This window comes from Antrostomus carolinensis, unplaced genomic scaffold (genome assembly GCF_000700745.2).
Source record: "Antrostomus carolinensis isolate BGI_N321 unplaced genomic scaffold, ASM70074v2 scaffold14742, whole genome shotgun sequence".
In the NCBI taxonomy this organism is placed as follows: Eukaryota; Metazoa; Chordata; class Aves; order Caprimulgiformes; family Caprimulgidae; genus Antrostomus; species Antrostomus carolinensis.
Window position 1 is genome coordinate 8474 of NW_010297688.1, and position 17497 is coordinate 25970.

General features: G+C 39.4%; 1 protein-coding gene across 1 annotated transcript in view; it reads left to right on the top strand.

Moving 5' to 3' along the window:
* Positions 1-945: 945 nt before the first annotated feature.
* The window catches only part of ABI1 (abl interactor 1), a gene marked incomplete at its 5' end in the record, with an annotated part of 29692 nt that continues 13140 nt past the window's right edge, over positions 946-17497 (top strand). The window contains 4 exons of the mRNA XM_029083554.1: positions 946-1122; positions 10761-10775; positions 11505-11605; positions 15174-15314. Of these exons, the coding sequence (XP_028939387.1) occupies positions 946-1122; positions 10761-10775; positions 11505-11605; positions 15174-15314 (434 nt within the window). The remainder of the gene's footprint in view (positions 1123-10760; positions 10776-11504; positions 11606-15173; positions 15315-17497) is intronic.

Consider the following 17497-nt stretch of genomic DNA (forward strand, 5'->3'; position numbering starts at 1 on the left):
AGGAGGAATTGATGCTTGCAGACTGAGAATTATTTTCCTTAGTGAGAAAAGTGGTGGCTAGATAGGTTTTGTTCAAAGTCACTTGGAGTGGTGGGTTTTGTCAGATACAGTCTCTTGCAATGAGATACTGAGGTTCTAGTAGGTACTTAAACCAGTAAATTAAATCCTCAAATCTTGAAATAGGCTTCCCAGAAGTGGGATTTCCTATGGCATCTGATGCTTGATTTGTACTTGGTCTCCCTCAGCTAAGGTTTAAGTGGTGGTTGTATTGCTTGTAGAAGCATGTGTCTGTTACGTGAAGCTTAGTTAGATCCTGCATAGGCTGCTGGATTGACCTTTCTTTGTCTCTTTAGGTATTTTCTAATAGAATGATGGATATTTTATATTCCTTTACTCCCATCTGTAAGGCTCTGTTTTATTCTTTTAGGAAAGCCGCTACAAACAGTACGACTGAAACTAGCCTCAGTGCTGAAATTAGTCCTTGTCTGTGCAGACTCTTACTCTGATATGCACTGATGGCTTTGCTGAAAGAAATTACCACACAGACTTCCCAAGCTTAGTCCTGTTCTGGGGCTGTGGGCAAATTGCTTAGCTTGTCTGTCCTGGTTTCCCAGCTCTGTAGTTGGAGTAATTTATTACTAGTGTCAGTCATAAGAACATTGAGGGTTAATCTGCAAGTACCGTATCTGCATAGTGTCTTTAGAGTGTCAAAGCAGTAATGTATAATTGTAATTTTATTATTAATATTGGTTATTTTGTTAAAGTGTAATTTTCAAATGATGTTGATGTAGATTAAACTCATTTAGTCAATAAACTGGCATCCTTCCAGCAGCATTAACTCTGTTCAGACTCTTTGTCTAGTAGCGAAGCCTAAATATATAGATAGCTCTGTAAAGAAAACAGCAAATGCCTAAAGAAACCCATACTTTCTTGTTTTTAATCTAGACTGTGGACATCCATAAAGAGAAGGTCGCTCGCAGAGAGATAGGCATTTTGACGACCAATAAGAACACATCGAGAACTCACAAAATCATAGCGCCAGCGAACATGGAACGTCCTGTAAGGTATATTCGAAAACCTATAGACTACACGGTGCTGGATGATGTTGGCCATGGCGTAAAGGTAAGAATACCTGTACACTTTAGGACTCCTATAACACACACCAGGAGATAAGGTCGGGACAGAATGTTACCAATATTGCCATGTGTAGTTCATTTATGGCAGGAAGGATTATGGGTTTGATATGCTCCTACATACAAACATTTCAATAACAAAATGGATTGTTTTACAGTGAGTTTTTTGAGCAGTGTTTGCCATAACCTTGTGACTGTCAGTTGTAGTCACAGTGTCTGGAAATAATGGCTCATGATCTTAAGCTAATGACTTGTTAAAAAAGCCAAGGCTGACTTTTAAAATTATCACCCCTTCCTCCTCTGATTACATTGTCTCTGCCACTCCATTTATTTCTGTTGTTATTGAGAAAAAATAAGTCATCTGTTACGGGTAAACTGGCTAGTGGGGGGGGGGTTTTTTGTTGGGTTTCTTTGGAGGGTGGTCAGGAGAAAGGGAGTCAGCTAGCTGGCTTTGAAATCTCAGTGGCATTTGATGTCTCACTTCTGTTAATGCTTTTGGACAGCCTCATTTTCCTTTTCTCTAAATAAAAACCTTCATAAATTAACATCTACCTCCCCTGAAATGGTCATAGTTGAAGCGAATTAATACAACACCCTTTGCTCCCTGGGCATCTTTTTATAAAAAAATAGCTTTGTGTCCCGCTAGAGCAGGCATTCCAGGTATATTCAGTTCACAACAATCTTCCCTTGAATGGCATTAAAAAGCTTTTGTTCAACACCAGTGTATACTCTAAAGCTTGATGTGCTCTGTTCAGTCAGTTGTGCAGCTAGATCAGCCCATCATGTGCCCTTTGAATCACTGAGCTCTTGAGGAACAGATCTTTCAGAATCACTTGACACAAAAGAGTGCCAGGGTACCTCCTGCTTTGTAGTAACCCTCCAAATGCCCAGAGGAGTCTAATTCCAACACGAGTTAGAAAGCAGCTCTATACCATGACAGCTCTAGGCTATGAATTAACATAGTGATTTTGGACTACCTGATTTTTTCATTTTGTGTGTAGCTAAACCTGTACTAAATCTGTAACTTCTGGGGTTGTTTTTCACTAATAACTTAAGCCAGACTAGATGAAGCACAATCCTATGTAGAAGCCTGAAAGACATGCCCTAAATTGCTGTGAAACAGAAATACTGGGATCAGAGAAACTGATCGTTTTTTCCATACAATCTCTGCATTTAAGGAGGGAGCTCTGTGAATAGAGAATACAGGAATCCACTAATTCAATGTCAGGGTATTGGTTTCTGCATTTAAGTGCTCCAGGGATCAAGTGCTGTGGAAGACTTTAAAAGTAGAATGATTACTATTAGTCTCTGAAGTTGATGCTTTGGTGAACTACGTGTATTGTGGAGGCTCAAAACAGGTTGCTTGATCCATAAATGCCAAAGCTGTTAAGGTGTAGCAGTTGTATTTTCCAATATGATTTTTTGTTTTCAGGAGTACTGGTGTCTTTATTTTTATTACCCTATTGTTATGACCCTATTTGTTTAGGTGGTGGAAATGAGATGCTGTTTACCTATTTCTAGGCAGATCTTAGGGAACATTAGGAACATTTTTACTAGAGTTTTTTTTAACTTTTAGTGGTTTAATTCAATTTTAAAAACATAGTCTGTTCAGAGGTAAAATAGCTTTTTTGGTAATAACCAAATTAGCAACTCATTACAAGTTAGCTACAAATTTTATATTGCTATTGTTTCTTTGAGTGATTTGCTTAAGTCTTGTTTCATGACTATGGAAGGCATGAAATACTTAGTAGAAAAATTATGTTGGTATTTTCTATGTAGACTTGTTACACAAATGAAATAAGCTGCCAGCCAGGCCTCGGGTGTATGGTTCAAGGTGGCTGTCATGCATTTGACACCTTCACCAGTGTTGACATTCACTGGACACACTGCTGAGAAGAGTAGGCTGATGTAGTGATGAAATAATTACATGTTTTTAGCCATCATATTACTGGGATTCCAAGAGTGTGACACAGATCATAGCTTTGAAGGAAGTCGCTTGCTTTGTCTGCAAACCTTGATGTCGCTAGTGATATTATAAGAAAATCAAACCAAAGAAACTTACAAAACTGGATTAGGTCCTGTTAGAGGTCAGCACAAATAATGAATGATACTGGGAATCTGAGTTGCCTCTTCAGTGTACAAATTAGGCAGAAGCACACTGTGAACTACAAACTTTGTCTTGTCCAGAACGGTCTTAGAAGATGCTTCAGAATCTGTTAAGTTGTATTTTCTTGACAAAAGGTTTCACCCCAAGCTGGACAGCAACATGTCCGATAAGGCTTTAGAAACCATGTTTTTTCTACAGGGAAATAAGTTTGAGTTCTGCCTAGAGCAATTTAAAAAGTGTAAATAAAAAGTGTCTTGCAGAATTTAAAAAAACAAATAAATAGAAAGATGGGTAATTCTCAGAGTAAATTCTGTCTTCCTCTGTACATCTTCCATCTGAGCAAATGCAGAAACACCTCCTATGCATACTCACCATTTATTTTCTCTGTCTCTCTGATGCTTCTCATGGCTGTGTAGAGGGGATGCAAAAGCAGATGCCTACGCTTGGGGTGTGCAGAAAGGCTCTATATGCCCCTCTCTGTCTCACATGTATGCAGCAATTTTTGTTGAGGGCAGGTGATGAGAGTAGGGATGGCAGTGATGGTAAGCAGCTGCTCTCTATACCAAGTTTCCTCCCTGATGGAAGGGCAGTGCTGTTTCCTCTTCCAGCAGTTTCTTGGTGGAAAGGCTTTTGTAGAGCATCCCAGGATCACAGAGGTGCTTTCTCCTTTGGCCTGAAAGCTCCATGGCAGCCCCAAGCTGCCCCAGCTGCTCCACTCCCTTGCCCCTTCCCTTGCAGGGGCAGATACAGAGAAAGCCTCCAAAAGGAGTAAAGTTGCTTTTTTATTTATGTGCCTATGAAGCCAAGGCTAGCATCAGTCAAAATCAGGAAGGTTTTTAAAGTTGGTTTGGTAGTGAGAAGACTATCCCTTGCAATACAAATATTATGTGTAGATGGCTCCAAGAAACACACAGGCAAGCATTTTTGCTGGTCTGTTAAGTAGTTGCTCAGCTGTCACCCTCTGGGGATAGGGGAATGGAGCTGAAGTAATTCTTGGTAAATAAGAGTAACTGTTGTGGTGTGAGAACCTACCTTCCTGTGTAGAGCTTGGTTTAAAATTATTAGGCAGAAGCTACTTTAACATTTCCTTCCTTCTCTTCCCCTTCTTTTGTGAAAGGAAAAAAAAAATTGTGCCAGCAAATAAATAGGTCAAATACAATTACTCATACAGAAAATCCTCAGTTTAAGAGGGGGGAGAAGGAGGAGGAAGCTTGGAAGCTGCCTTGAAAGCCCTGAAGTTGGCTCTTGAATTTATTACTTTTTTTTTTAATAAGAGGCAAGTGGAATTGCAGCAATTTGTAATACAGCAGCTAAGTAGGAAATTGAAATGATGCCTTATGGTAAAGGCAGATAAAATGTTCAATGCATGTTAAATTGAAATGCCTAATAGCTGTAATTAGATTGAGTTTGTGTTATGGAACTAATAGTTCTTCAAAACCAAACTTGAATTGTATTTGAAGATCGCTTTTCAACTTTGTTTGAAGAAAAAATGTGGAATTTCATCACCATAAAACACTTGCATTTCAGTGCATTAAAACTGTAAGAAGCTTTCTAGCCCAGGAAGTCAAACAGGAGTTAAGCATTCAGAAATACTTTCTGGTGCAAATGGATGTTGGAAGGACTCCCTTAAAGCAGGGATTGGGTCAAAATTTATCAAAGAGGAGAGAGCCTTGCTGTCACCCTTGTTACACTTCTCAGCCTGCCCTACTCACCTGCACTCCTCACGCTTACATCTGTGTTGATGCAAAACAAAAATGCAGATGAGTTGCTGATGTGAGGGTGAAAGGCTACCTAATAGTGCCTGCTTCCCTTTTAGGACAAGACCTTTTGTGTGTTAGCCACACATCAGTATTAACTTTTAAATAATTCACTCTAATAAAAATAAAGTGAGACAGGGATCCTGAACCTGAGCCTCTGCTGCCTTTGTCCTTGTATCAGACTCTCACGCTTCAAAGGATGTCATGTTGCTGGTTTCATTAATGTCACATCATCCCTCTGGGGTCATGGCCGAAAGGTAAATATTGCTGTAGGGTAAAGAACATTTATCTGAGGGGAAAAGGTAACTCTTCCTGTTGCCAACTCCAGTGATTCTCTTGTGAGTGTTGACCTTTGTGCTTTTCATGGGGCATTTGCTACTGGAAGTTCAGAAGTGTGCATACTGTTGTCTGATACAATGTAGGTTTCAAGCCTTTCTGGTTGCAAACAAAACTATAAACTGTGAGGTCTCTTTATTTTCTAATTTTGAAATTTTTTTTTTTATAATGTTAACCTTATTTTGTTGTAGCTACATTTCAAAGTTACCAACCCAATTCAAAAAACTTGAAGTATTTAAGGGCAGGAATCTAGGTATCTTTCTCTGAACAAGACTACTGAGGGAGCAATATTAAGTTTGTCTTCCACAAGCAGGTTTTGTATGTTAATAGCAGTTTAATATGCAAAAACATTATAAGGTCAAATGTGATTTGAAAAATTTTGCCTGCTTTATTTTGACACTAAAAAAATTTTTTAAAAGGAGAGAGAAGCAATACTGACAAGCTACATCTGTTTACTGTTAAGAGAAGAGTATGTAATTACTAGGTTGCAAGTAATACTGGGAGAAGATATCGTTAAAAAATAAAGGTAAAGTTTTATTGAAGACTTAACTACTCATGTTCAATTTTGAAAGAAATACTGATTTGGAACCTACGTTTTCTCAAATAATCTGCCTTACAATAGACTATAAGGAAATAAAGAACAAAAAAAGGCTTCTGACCCATTCTGATAAGGAAATTGAGGCACAGGAATGATTTATTTAAAACTGCACAGAACTAGTGGCAGTTCTTATGGCAGTTCTCAAGTGTTACCCTGAACGTCTGACACCCACGTACAGTCTGCCTTCTGAAAAACATCTTTAATTACACATTCTCTCTAAGTCCATGTCTTGATTTCTGTAAAGAAACCATGTTCCAGACTTGGTGCTTTACTGTATCCTTTCCTCAGGCATCCCATACCTTCATGTACAGGTACCCTTCCAGCTGCTTTTCTTGTGCTGTGTCGTCTTGTGGTACTCCAGCACTGCTCCACTGATGAGACAGGAGGCAGTCTTGGGCAAAAATCTATGGGGATGCCTATGGGGCAATTGAATTGCCTAGCTGCAGATTACACAATAGCAGTTCAGGTCTTATGACCAGCTGTCTTTTTGTAGGGATGTCTCAGATAATTCTCCCTTGACTAATAAAGGAAATACTTTTTTTAAGTAAAAGGGGAGGTTGACTAGAGAGTCATCAAGAGCAATCATGTTTTTTTCTACTGCGGTTGATGACTGTGATTACTGGTCAAAGGTAACGGATCTAAGGTTGGTTATTGTTTTTATAGAGCATATATATTAAATTTCAGAGTTTGCCAGACACTTACTATTAATGCAGATTAGACTAGTGCAGTTTTTAAACCTTTGTTTCCACTGATCACCCTTTATATTGGGTGGTCTTTAATGGTGGTTTTCAGTGACGCTACGTATGGCAGGTTATAGAGTGAAACTGGCTCTAAATTCAGGAGTTGGAGGAATAGTGAGCGACATACATCAGGGGAAATATAACAAACCTGCGTAGAGATTTGAAGTTTCTGCAGTTTGAAATTGGAGAGTTCATAGCTGAAATGTGCAGGAGAAACTTGCTGGATGTCAGTGTGATGAGGACTTTGCTCCTCTGTGCAAGTGGCCTTTTGTATTTCTGTGCTTACAGATTCCTTTGCCCGTGTAAATAAGTTGTGTGCAATGTCTCTAGCCCTAATTTTCCAAACACAGTTTATAACTCAAATAATAGATTTCTGGTTCTCTGAATCATGACTAATGTTCCCCAATGACGTGCTACGTGGCATGGCAACTACTAAAAACAGTTAGATGGCTGCCTCCTAAGGCCAGCCAGCAGAGTCCCTCAAATGTCTGGACATCCTTTGGCTACCAGTAGATATTTCTGACTGCCTCACACCCAGCCTTTTTATGCCATTCTTGGTCTTGTCCCTTTGGCCTCGGTTCCAGAAAGCTGCAGTGCTGCCATTGTCAGCAGGCATTTTTGTACTGTTTAGACTACCAGAACTGAGCATGCTGGAATTTGCAAAATAGTTGCCTTAAGCAAGTAAGCCTCATACTTGGTACTTACAGTCAATGCTTGACTGTCCCAAAACATTGCTTGTCCTGTCCAAACCCCCAGCTAAAATTCTCATTCCAGGTGCTCTGCATTCCTGGCATCAGTTCTGGAAGCAGCCTCACTTTTGGAGTGAGCCTTGCATGGCTGTTGCAAACACCTGTTTTGCCCGCTGCCTGAATTACACTACTTCTCTCCAGCCCTCTGCTGGCTCTCAGTCCTTGGCCAGCCTCCTCTCCCACACTGTCAAAACCCTGAGGATGTGCCACTGCCCTAGCTGTGATCTTCTGGAAATGCAGCAAGTTTGATTCATTTCTCGAACCTGAGACTGTGGTTTCTTTCTCTTAATTTTGTGACAACCTTAAAACTTTATCCAGGACTGCCACATGCTTGGTAGGTTTTCCCTGGAAAGGCAGAATTGTCCTGCTTGCTTCTTTAAAACTTCTCTCTGCTGTGATGCTTGCAAGAAAGCCCAGCCAATGCTGCTGGTTACCATGCTGTCTTGTTTCTGGGAACATCCTGATCTGTCTAGTTCTCTGCCTTGACATCACAAGCATCCCCAGCAAGTGTACACACTGTGTTTTTGTTCTGATGTGTACGTCATCCAGGATGCTGGTATCTGGCTGAAAACTCCTGTGTGTACAGTAACACAACTAGCAGGAGGAGAAGGGAGTCATGCTCCTTACAGCTTCTGTGGGAGTTCTCAACGCTGCTCTTCATTTGACTTAAGTTTTCCTTTTGTACCTCCTGTCTCTTATTTTCTAGATCCTTCTCAGAACAGTCTCTTCCCTCTTCAAGCTGTGAAGATTATGCATGCTGCTGCTTCTCTTCCTCATGCCCTGCATTTCCCTCCTTCCTGACTCTGACCTTCTCGGTAGTGATCAGGCAGTTGGTGATGGTCATGTTCTGCCAACTGGCTGGCTGGCCTAGAGGCATTTGTAGACAGATAGTTGAACCTACATTAAACATGTACCTGCTTTGCTTTTTGGTTTTCTGCTGTCCTTTTTCCTGTTTTTTTTTAAAATCACAAGTCTAGACCTTGCTGCCGAAACTGTTCACTGTTCCAAGCCATTTTTTAATTGCTTAGAAAGGACTAAATTTGGTTTTCAGACCAAGAAATGCAGCGAGGTTGTCCTCATAAACTCAGACAATAATTACAAGAAAATGTCTTCTCCTAATTAATTAGCTTATTAATCATGGTTAAATAGCCATGTGCTTCATCTTGCTTCCATGCATTTGCTTTTTTCCCTTACTTCTGGCTTTTGGATCAGGAGTTCCTCTCCCATAAGAATCCCCGTTCCCTTTGTGTTCCTTCCTTCTGTGTTTTCCTGCCCGTATGACTCTTGTTTATATTGATGGCAACAGAGGACATGTACAGAGCTTTTTACTTACAGAAGACAGTATGACAACAGATATTGATTCTTTTGCAAGGCAAAGAAGTGCATGTATCTGTATAGTGTTTAATTGGTAGCAAAAGAGGTGATGTGGAGGTAGAGAATGGTATAAAGGTCAAGAGCTATTGGACTTCAGATACACATTTAGTGTGTTAAACAGTACTTAGCAGTAGAAAGGTTTGAAATAAGACTGAGTCCTGAATCATTGCTAGATGTTGATATTCATATTATTGCTGCCGCGGAGGCAGAATGTAACAGAGATTAAGGAGGAGGTGGAAAGACTCACCAGAAGAGCTGAGTGACACTGCATAAAGGAAGGAAGGAGAGGAAGCTTTTTGGTTTTACATTTTTGAGGCAGGCAAATTTAGTAGTAGGGGCTGGGTAAGAATCCGTGCCACCCTTCCTTTTAAGCCTTTAAAAGGTTTCTATCTATGGCTGCTGGAGAGGGACAGGACCAAGAGTTTACTTTTTAGTCTCTTTTAACAAATTCCTTGTATTATGCCATTGCCCTTGGCAACTGGTGAAGTAAGGGGAAGGGTCACATATTCCTGTGAGAGGGCAAAGCAAATTTCTTTGCTAAAACCCTGTTTTAAAAATGCAATACTTGGGAGACTACCCTGGCATCCTGGAAACTGAGCCTTCGTGTTTATCCATTAAATAAGTGTGTGGGGACAGTAGTGGTTTAAATGCCTTAATTCTGCCACTCTGATGATGAACCTCTGCCCAGACTGGGAGTGAATGGGATGACCTTCAAATTTACTTACCACAGCTAAACTTTCTCATTTGAATTTTGGAGCGAGTTTGTGTTTCTGTTCTTTTAATATGAATAACTTAAGGGCAGTGGCTTTCAACCTCTTTTGATTTGTAACCCCAGCTGTTTTCCAGTGGTTTTGCAGACCTTGTCAGAAACTCACATATGCACATTGCTCTATAGTGTGTTTTAGTTATTTTTTTCTGAGTTCATGGATGCCTTTAAACTGGTCTGTGTTTCTTGGAGGAGGAGGAGGAGAAGGTGGTGCAAACTGCAGTTTGAAAAGCCGTGCACTAGGAGGCATGTTCTGGAAGTGACAGTTTATTTCCAAACAACCTAAAAAAAAAAAAAAAAAAAAAAAAAAAAAAAAAGGCATTTGGGATTATTTTATGTTTTGGGGTTTTGTGTTTACTTGTGTGGGGTTTTTTGTTTTGTTTTTAAATCGGTGAAAGTAATTCTTTTCCACATTCAAAAACATGAGTCCTCAGCTCCAAATAAAATCAGAGAACTCAACTTGAATTTATTTAAAATTTTACAGTCATTTTCTTTGAGGCCTAGTTTTTGTAATTTTTTTCCCCCCTGCAATCAAGAAGGCTGTAAAAATGTAGTGGAGTCATATAATAACTTGATTCTAAGAGCTAAAATTTCAGAATAACAATCAGAGCACTGCCAAGACAGTTTTGAGCTGCCGGTGCTGTGCTGGCTTGAATCACATTTCAATCAATTAACCAGAGGTGAAAGGCGCTGCTGCTCATCCTCTTTGAGAAAAGTCTCTTTTCTTTATTTACCATTCCATGCAACAGCTAGGAGTTCTTCAAAACACATGAAGGTTAAGTGTCAAAACAACAGGCAAGTCTAGTCTGTGCTGTACAGCTGAAACTGGTTTTGTGAACGAATCCGTAAGTGCACGTTGCTGTTGAAACAGCATTGATTTGGGTTTGGACCTGAATGGTCAGCGAAGGGCTTTTCAACCCTTTGCTGCTCGTGAGCAGCCTGGCGAACAAACCTGGCAAGGCTTAGCTGAGCTTAATTTTGATACAAGTGTTTTCCTGTGGCCACTTAGTCAGACACAGAAATTTCAATGACTAAGTGAGCCAGTAAAATCTCTGTTAGTGTACCAGGATGTAGCTAATTATCAATAGACATAAATGGTTTTTTTAAATGTTATTTTCTGTAGTTTAACCTGTCCTATTAGTTGTGATGGATCTGCCATTAATTTCTGCCTTTTTCCCCCCTTTTTTTGCCAACGTTAAGTGGCTAAAAGCCAAGGTAAGAAGTGTTATTTCTCCTTTGACCCACAGTGCCTCATGTGACTGATAGTAGAGGCTGCAGAGCCATTAAAACCGAAAACTAGCGCTCTCTTATGCTCTCCTCTGCTTTCCATAGGATATTTAGATTAAACATGCTACACTTAATTTTTTTTATTTACAGCATTTAGCGTGTGTCAATATATCTGTGATACATTGACCTCTGCATTTATACTTAGATACATTAATTTATCTAACACATGTAGTGCTTTGCTCTGAATTCAGTAGATGCCTTGATTTCCTTCACTTACATTTTTTGCAGGAGACTTCCCAGACAACCTGAACTCTACTAGTCAAATAGCAGGGGCAGACTGAGAAATTCTGGGCCCATGCTGACTGTATTGTACTGTCAGTGTTAAAGTTTGATTTAAATGATTAACACGCAAACGGAGAGGAACACTAATGTGGCTTCCTTTTAAAGAAAAGAGGATAGAAGAGATTTGTGCATGAACCTGTCAATTGCCTACCTTTCTGATGTCTGTTGTAAATTAATAGCAAAAATAACATTAAGCTTGTATTTAGACTCTTTGTATTTACCTGTGTCTGTCTTGTGTGTGTAGCTGAAAACTTGCTGTTTGACAGCTGTCTGGGAATTCTCACTTCGTATTCTTACACTTGAAAAAAAAAAAAAAGCTGTCAATAATCGAGCTGCTCTGTTATAAAAATAAAATCATGTTTTCCCTTATTTCAGCATGGAAATAATCAGCCTGCAAGAACTGGCACCTTGTCAAGAACAAATCCGCCTACACAAAAACCACCAAGTCCTCCCATGTCAGGCCGGGGAACTCTGGGGTAAGAATGAGGACTGCTTGGTCCTGCCTGTGTAATAGAAAGATTTAATTGTGCTGGTGTTGGTGTTTCTTAAATACTTGGATAGATGACAATTCTGATCATCTTTAGCAAAAAACACTATTACCTTTTCTGTATAAAACCTTTCAGCTGCACTGACTCTTATTTTCATAGTGTCCTTTTGAAAGAATTGTTTTTTTTCATGGGGGAAGGATTTATGGTAGGTATGGGCTATTGTTACTCCTGATTTTTGGGGAGAAATCCTTAGTGATAAAAAAAAAAAAAAATCAATAAGGCTTTAACTTTGGTGGAGGAAAGACTCTATTGTTAAAGTTTTTGTCTGCTCATTTCTCAATATTATAAGAAATATGAAATGGCTATTAGTGCCATATTTGTTGAGTTATCGAAGCAAAATTTGTGGCATTTCGAACACATTGGCAACATTGATTGTTACAGGCTTGTGCATTTTTATTTTTATGCTTAAATGAGGAAGGATTTTACTATTTCTGAGTCCCGCTGTGACTGGACTTCCCTGCCATAGCACCTGTTTTGCTGCTGTGGACCTGTGGGGAGTGAAATCTGCTTATCTTGGTGTGCCAGCAAGTAGTTGTTGCTAGGGACCAAAACATGAGTACTTGAGAGAAGCTCAGAGCACATGCCATATGGTTTTGTCTGTCCAACTGTGCAGTACCTTCCAAAAGGCATCCTGAACAAGACCTTCTACCTATTTGTTAGTCTCAGTCTTCCTTTATGCAATGAGGGACTGAGGCACTGTAAAGCTGTCTGGCGTGATTGTGTTGGCTTCAGGTATGTTGTCTGGCAGAGCTGGGGAGCTGGAAAAATGAGGAATAATGAGATGGAACAGGATGGGGATCTGGAGCAATGTTCAAAAGGAAAATTAGAAGCAGTAAGTCCTTTTGTTGAAGACTTAGTGATTTTTAATCCTGATTTGATGCTTTGCTGCTTCACGATAGCAGTGTTTGTTGTGTATTCTGCAGAGAAATTACCCTAGAGGTTTCCTCAGCATGTTTAGTGAAAATTCCCGTTGCTCAAGGGCATGCAATCAGTATTCCAATTGTCTCTTATCCCAGCTGAGAAGGAGTTGTTTATCAGCCCTGGGAAGCTGCGTAGTGCTTTCATGTTCTCTTGGATGTTTGCTAGTGAAACAGGAACATTGATGTACTGGTGAGCTGCCTCTCTCTAATGCTCCCCTCTGAACAAGCCAGAGCTGTTTGGTTGCCTTAGCTGATGCCTGATAAGGATTAATCAGCTGAACGTCATTTCCAGATGAGCTTGACAAGAGGCAGCAGTTGGCTGAGGGGGAGGAATAATGTGAGTTTGTAACAGATTTCTATCTGCCCTTCTTGTTCAGGAAGTACAGCTCTTGTCTTGAGCAGCCGTGTTCTGCCAGACATGAGGTATCATAGGCATGACTGTTTCCCTAATGTATGCAGAAAAAATTGCTAGAAACCACAGGGATACTGCTCTTCTCCCTTTGATCCAGAAAACAGATAAGCATGTAAAATAAGAATGAGGTTGGTGCGTACCACAGACCTTTAAGTACATGCTGCCTATTGTGCAGCTTGTCCCTCCAAGGCAGGACTATCTAAAGGAACATGGTGAGGAGGGAGTCCTGCACAGAAATTGCTTGGGCTGAAAAGGGAAAGGGACAGCAGGAAGCAGAGGTCCCTCCACCGAACCAGGGAGAGGCTGTGGAAAACCTTGGATGTTCAGCTTGGAAGTACCACAGGAGAAAAGTGAATTGCTGAAGCTGGATGGTGGGAGTAGTTGCCCACATGCCTTGAGGGTCCTGGGGCAGAGCAAGGCCTTGGGCTCCCTGTAGCTCTCCCTGGTGGCAATGGGCATCAGCACTGCATGAAGCATTGGGGGACACTGGGCAGTGTCAGGGAAGAGTCTATTCCTCCTCCATGTAAGGCTGGCAGAAAAGCAAAGGGAAGGATTGGACTTGAGTGATGGAAATAAATTGGTTTTGACTTCTCTGATGCTTAGGAGTTTTGAGTTCTTCAGTGAAGCTGAGTAGAACAAAGGAGAAACTGAGGCATGGCTGAACTTGAGGATGTAGTAGGGGTTTGCTTTTGACAGTATTTTTAAGTTGTACAGGCAAAATAAATAGTACTACAAAGCTGAGTAGTAGTTCCTATTGCCAGTGCATTCCAAGGTAGAATACTTTAAAACACTAGTTTTCAAGGTTATTTCTGTTGGAAGCACATTTAAAATCTTCCCCGCTTATCATTTTATTTGGCAGTATTTAAAACTCTGTCTCTTACATCTGGAATACAAAGTTTATTTTTCCCACGACTGATCTGTTTTGGCAGATCTATAGGTGCTGGCAGTCTGCATACTGAAATCATCTGGAGTTCTTTATATAGACAAACTAATTTATAAACACCACAGTGTATGCAAACAGTTATGGTATTTCCACTTTTGTCTGAGAGGTTTGAAAAAAAAATGTTACAGTTAAAAGTTAGTACTATTGTGTTCTGTATTGTAAAAAGGAAGTCAATAAGTTTCTTAGAATACCAGGAAGTGTATAACTTACCAACTCAGTTATAACCAGTAGTTGAACAAATTATTAAATACCAGTAGTTTAGTATTTTTGGTTTTGCTTAGCTGGTCCATTGCCAAATTCCACATCTTGCAAAGGATCTCTTAGTTACTGGTGAGAAGTGAAGAGCTCTGCAATTCAGTACAACAAATGCCCTGGTTTTAAGGCATTAATTAATGGGTCTGGTAAATAGATCTTGGAAGATCTGTGTTACACTTTTTGCCTTGATACAGTCTGCTAGGTGACCTTGGAAGTCTCTGGGCTTCCCTTTCTTGGACTGCAAAATGGAGATGATGAAGCTCATCTATGAAGCACTTCAAGATCTGCTTAAGTGATATAAGATTGCTTGATTACTGCATGAAACAATGGTTCTGAGAGCAGCGCTGTTGACTGCAAATGTAACTTGTTCTGTGAATCTTTCAGCCTTACTTCTGTCTTAATGAGTTGAATACGTTTAGCCAAGAATGCTTTTAGGATGGTTAAGCATTGGGAGGGGAGGGGAAGAGAGGAAAAAGGAAAGAGAAAATTGTTACAGCAGAAGAGCTTGTTACGTGCCAGAGTTTGTCATATGCATTGTGCTGAAAGGTAACGCTGGAATATTACGCAGGTGTAGCTGTTGTATGTGATGTAGTTCAAAGAATATATTTTGGGTGGTAAATTTAGTTTAGGGTTTTTTTTTAAATCAGTTTATGTCCCGTAGACCAACTTGTATGAATCTGTCTACATAAGAGCATTTTAGAGAGTTTAATGTGACCTGTCTACCCTGCCTGGTGGAATTTGTTTAATATATTGTAATCACTGTGCAGTGATCTCTCATGAAAACTGAAGAAAACAAATGGCTTTACCACTTCATCATTTATCTTTTGATCTTCTGATCCTTTATCTTTCTGTCTTCAAATCTTTTTCTTTTTTTTTCTTTTTTTTTCTTTTTTTTTTTTTTTTTTTTCTTTTTTTTTCTTTTTTTTTTTTCTTTTTTTTTTTTTTTTTTCCTTTCCCCTTGACCAGACGAAATACTCCTTACAAAACCCTGGAGCCAGTCAAACCGCCAACAGTCCCCAATGATTACATGACCAGTCCTGCCAGACTGGGTAGTCAACACAGTCCGGGAAGGACAGCTTCCTTGAACCAGAGACCAAGAACACACAGGTAGAGCATTTTCTCACTTTAACTCTTTCCTGCCTTGCATGCTCATGCTTACTAAATTCACAGAAAAGCTTTGAAGTTTTGTGCCTGTTGAAGGTGAGTTATTCTACCACTCTGCATTAACAAAACTTCACTGCATTGTTGACTTCTCCAACACATAGAAATGTCTTCATACTCCATAGAAGCCTCATTGTATCTAGCAGCTTACTTCCATAACCACAGGCCTTATTTTATATAGTATATTTATTTTGTTCTATGGTATTTATTTCCCAAGAATAAGCAAAACTTCAAAGTTTATGCAGTTGCAATGTAGAGTAGTGGTGGGTCCTAACGGGTTTAAAGCTGCATTATTAACCTTAGCCTAAAATACACTTAGGCTATTTTTTTGTTTTGTTTTTGTTTTCAAGACCACTAATTGCAAAAGGAAGTTTCTGTTGATTAGAAACATTGTAATGAGGGTAGTCTGGAAGAGCTAATTGCTTTCTTTTGGCTAAAACTTAATGCTTATAATTGGCGCTTGCATGGTAGAAGGAGAAAATAAAACCTATTTACAGAGCATATATTGGCATCAGCCAGTTGTTTCCACATGCATAAGGGCTTTGAAAGAGTAGTGTGTATTTCAGGTGAGAAGGGTGGTCTTGTATGTGTTTTTTTAATGTTGTTTTTTCTCGAATTGCAAGGCTAGATCTTTCTCTGAACCTCTCGAGTGAGGTAATTTTTTTCAATTTTATTTTTCTCATAGGCTTTAAATTGCAGGGGAAAAAAACAGACAAAATAATTCGATGTAGTTAGAAGTAAGATGTTAGCATAGTTTTTTGGAGAGCTTCTTTCTTAAATTTATTTTTTCATACTCTCAGTAGGCAGGTAAACATGGTAGGTCACTAGTGGGTTGAGAGAGTATTTTAGACTGCTGGATCAGTTGGTCTTGAAATACTGTCAGAATTAAATAACTTCTAAATCTGTCTGCAGTGAAGATCTTGTTAATATGTTTAGCTGGCTATTGTGAATGTTCCCTACTCTTGTCTCACAAGATCTTTTATGTAGACTGCAGTTAGAAATTCAGCTGCAACCATGGTGACAAGATCAAGGTCTTCAGCAGACAGAACACTAATTTTAAAGGAATTATCTTGGCTTCCATTTCAGATCACTGGGTTTCTTTTTTTGTAACAGTGTCATTTTCTGAAAATATATTTGAATTATTTGCGCTTGACTTTAGACAGCACTGATTTGTAGCTACCCAAGGGTGCTAAATAAACTGTAACATCACTGAGTACTCTTTAGTTAGCATGGATGGGTTAAAGTGGTGTTTTGGCTTCAAAACATCTTTACTACTTAGTTCCCTTTATATTATCTATTTAATTCATATAAATTCAAGCCTTGGCCTGAGAAGTGCTCATGGATAAGAATAAGGACAGATTCTGCCTGAATCTTGATTCTTTTTCAGCTCCCTCAGTGAAAAGTGTTAGAGCCTCCAAAGGCATGTGTAGAAATGTTATCCAGTCGTTTACTAAAAGTACATTCTGTAAAAATCGTAGAATCATAAAATTGCCTGGTTGGAAAAGACCTTTGAGATCGAGTAATCTGTACTGCTGGCCTCTAATTTGTATGTTATATAATGGTACTTAGACAAATTGTGACCCGACTGTACTGTTACCTTTCAGACTGTCTTAGAAACAAACTTCTCATACACAGAAAGTGTGTGCATGGGTGGGGGCGGGGAGCATTAGATATGTAGAAAATTATCCACACCATACTCCACACCCCACCCCAGCTGGTTTGTCGTGGCTGTTTTTAGTTAAAAAATTCTCAATCTAAACTTCTCTTCTGAGTAAAGGAAATGTTTCTTCAGCTGACAGGATAAAGAATCTTAAACAGTTATTTATAGCTTAGGCATGAACTCTTCCAGCCCCAGTTTATTACTTCCAATTATTTCAAGGCTCCTGAACTATTCCTGCAGTTATTACTACATTGCCCAGAACTGGTCTGGTTGTTTACCTCTTTATTTTTTAAAGCATTTAATTAGACATTTTATGCATAGTGATGTTTATCAGCTTAGCTAATTCCATTTATTAGGAGTGTAATGAATCCAGACTTGATTAGCTGTATGCAATTGTAGGTAGAGACGGATGCATTTTGTAGGGGATTTTTCAACAGTCTGTAATTGAGTTAGGCTAGCAGAGCTTGCA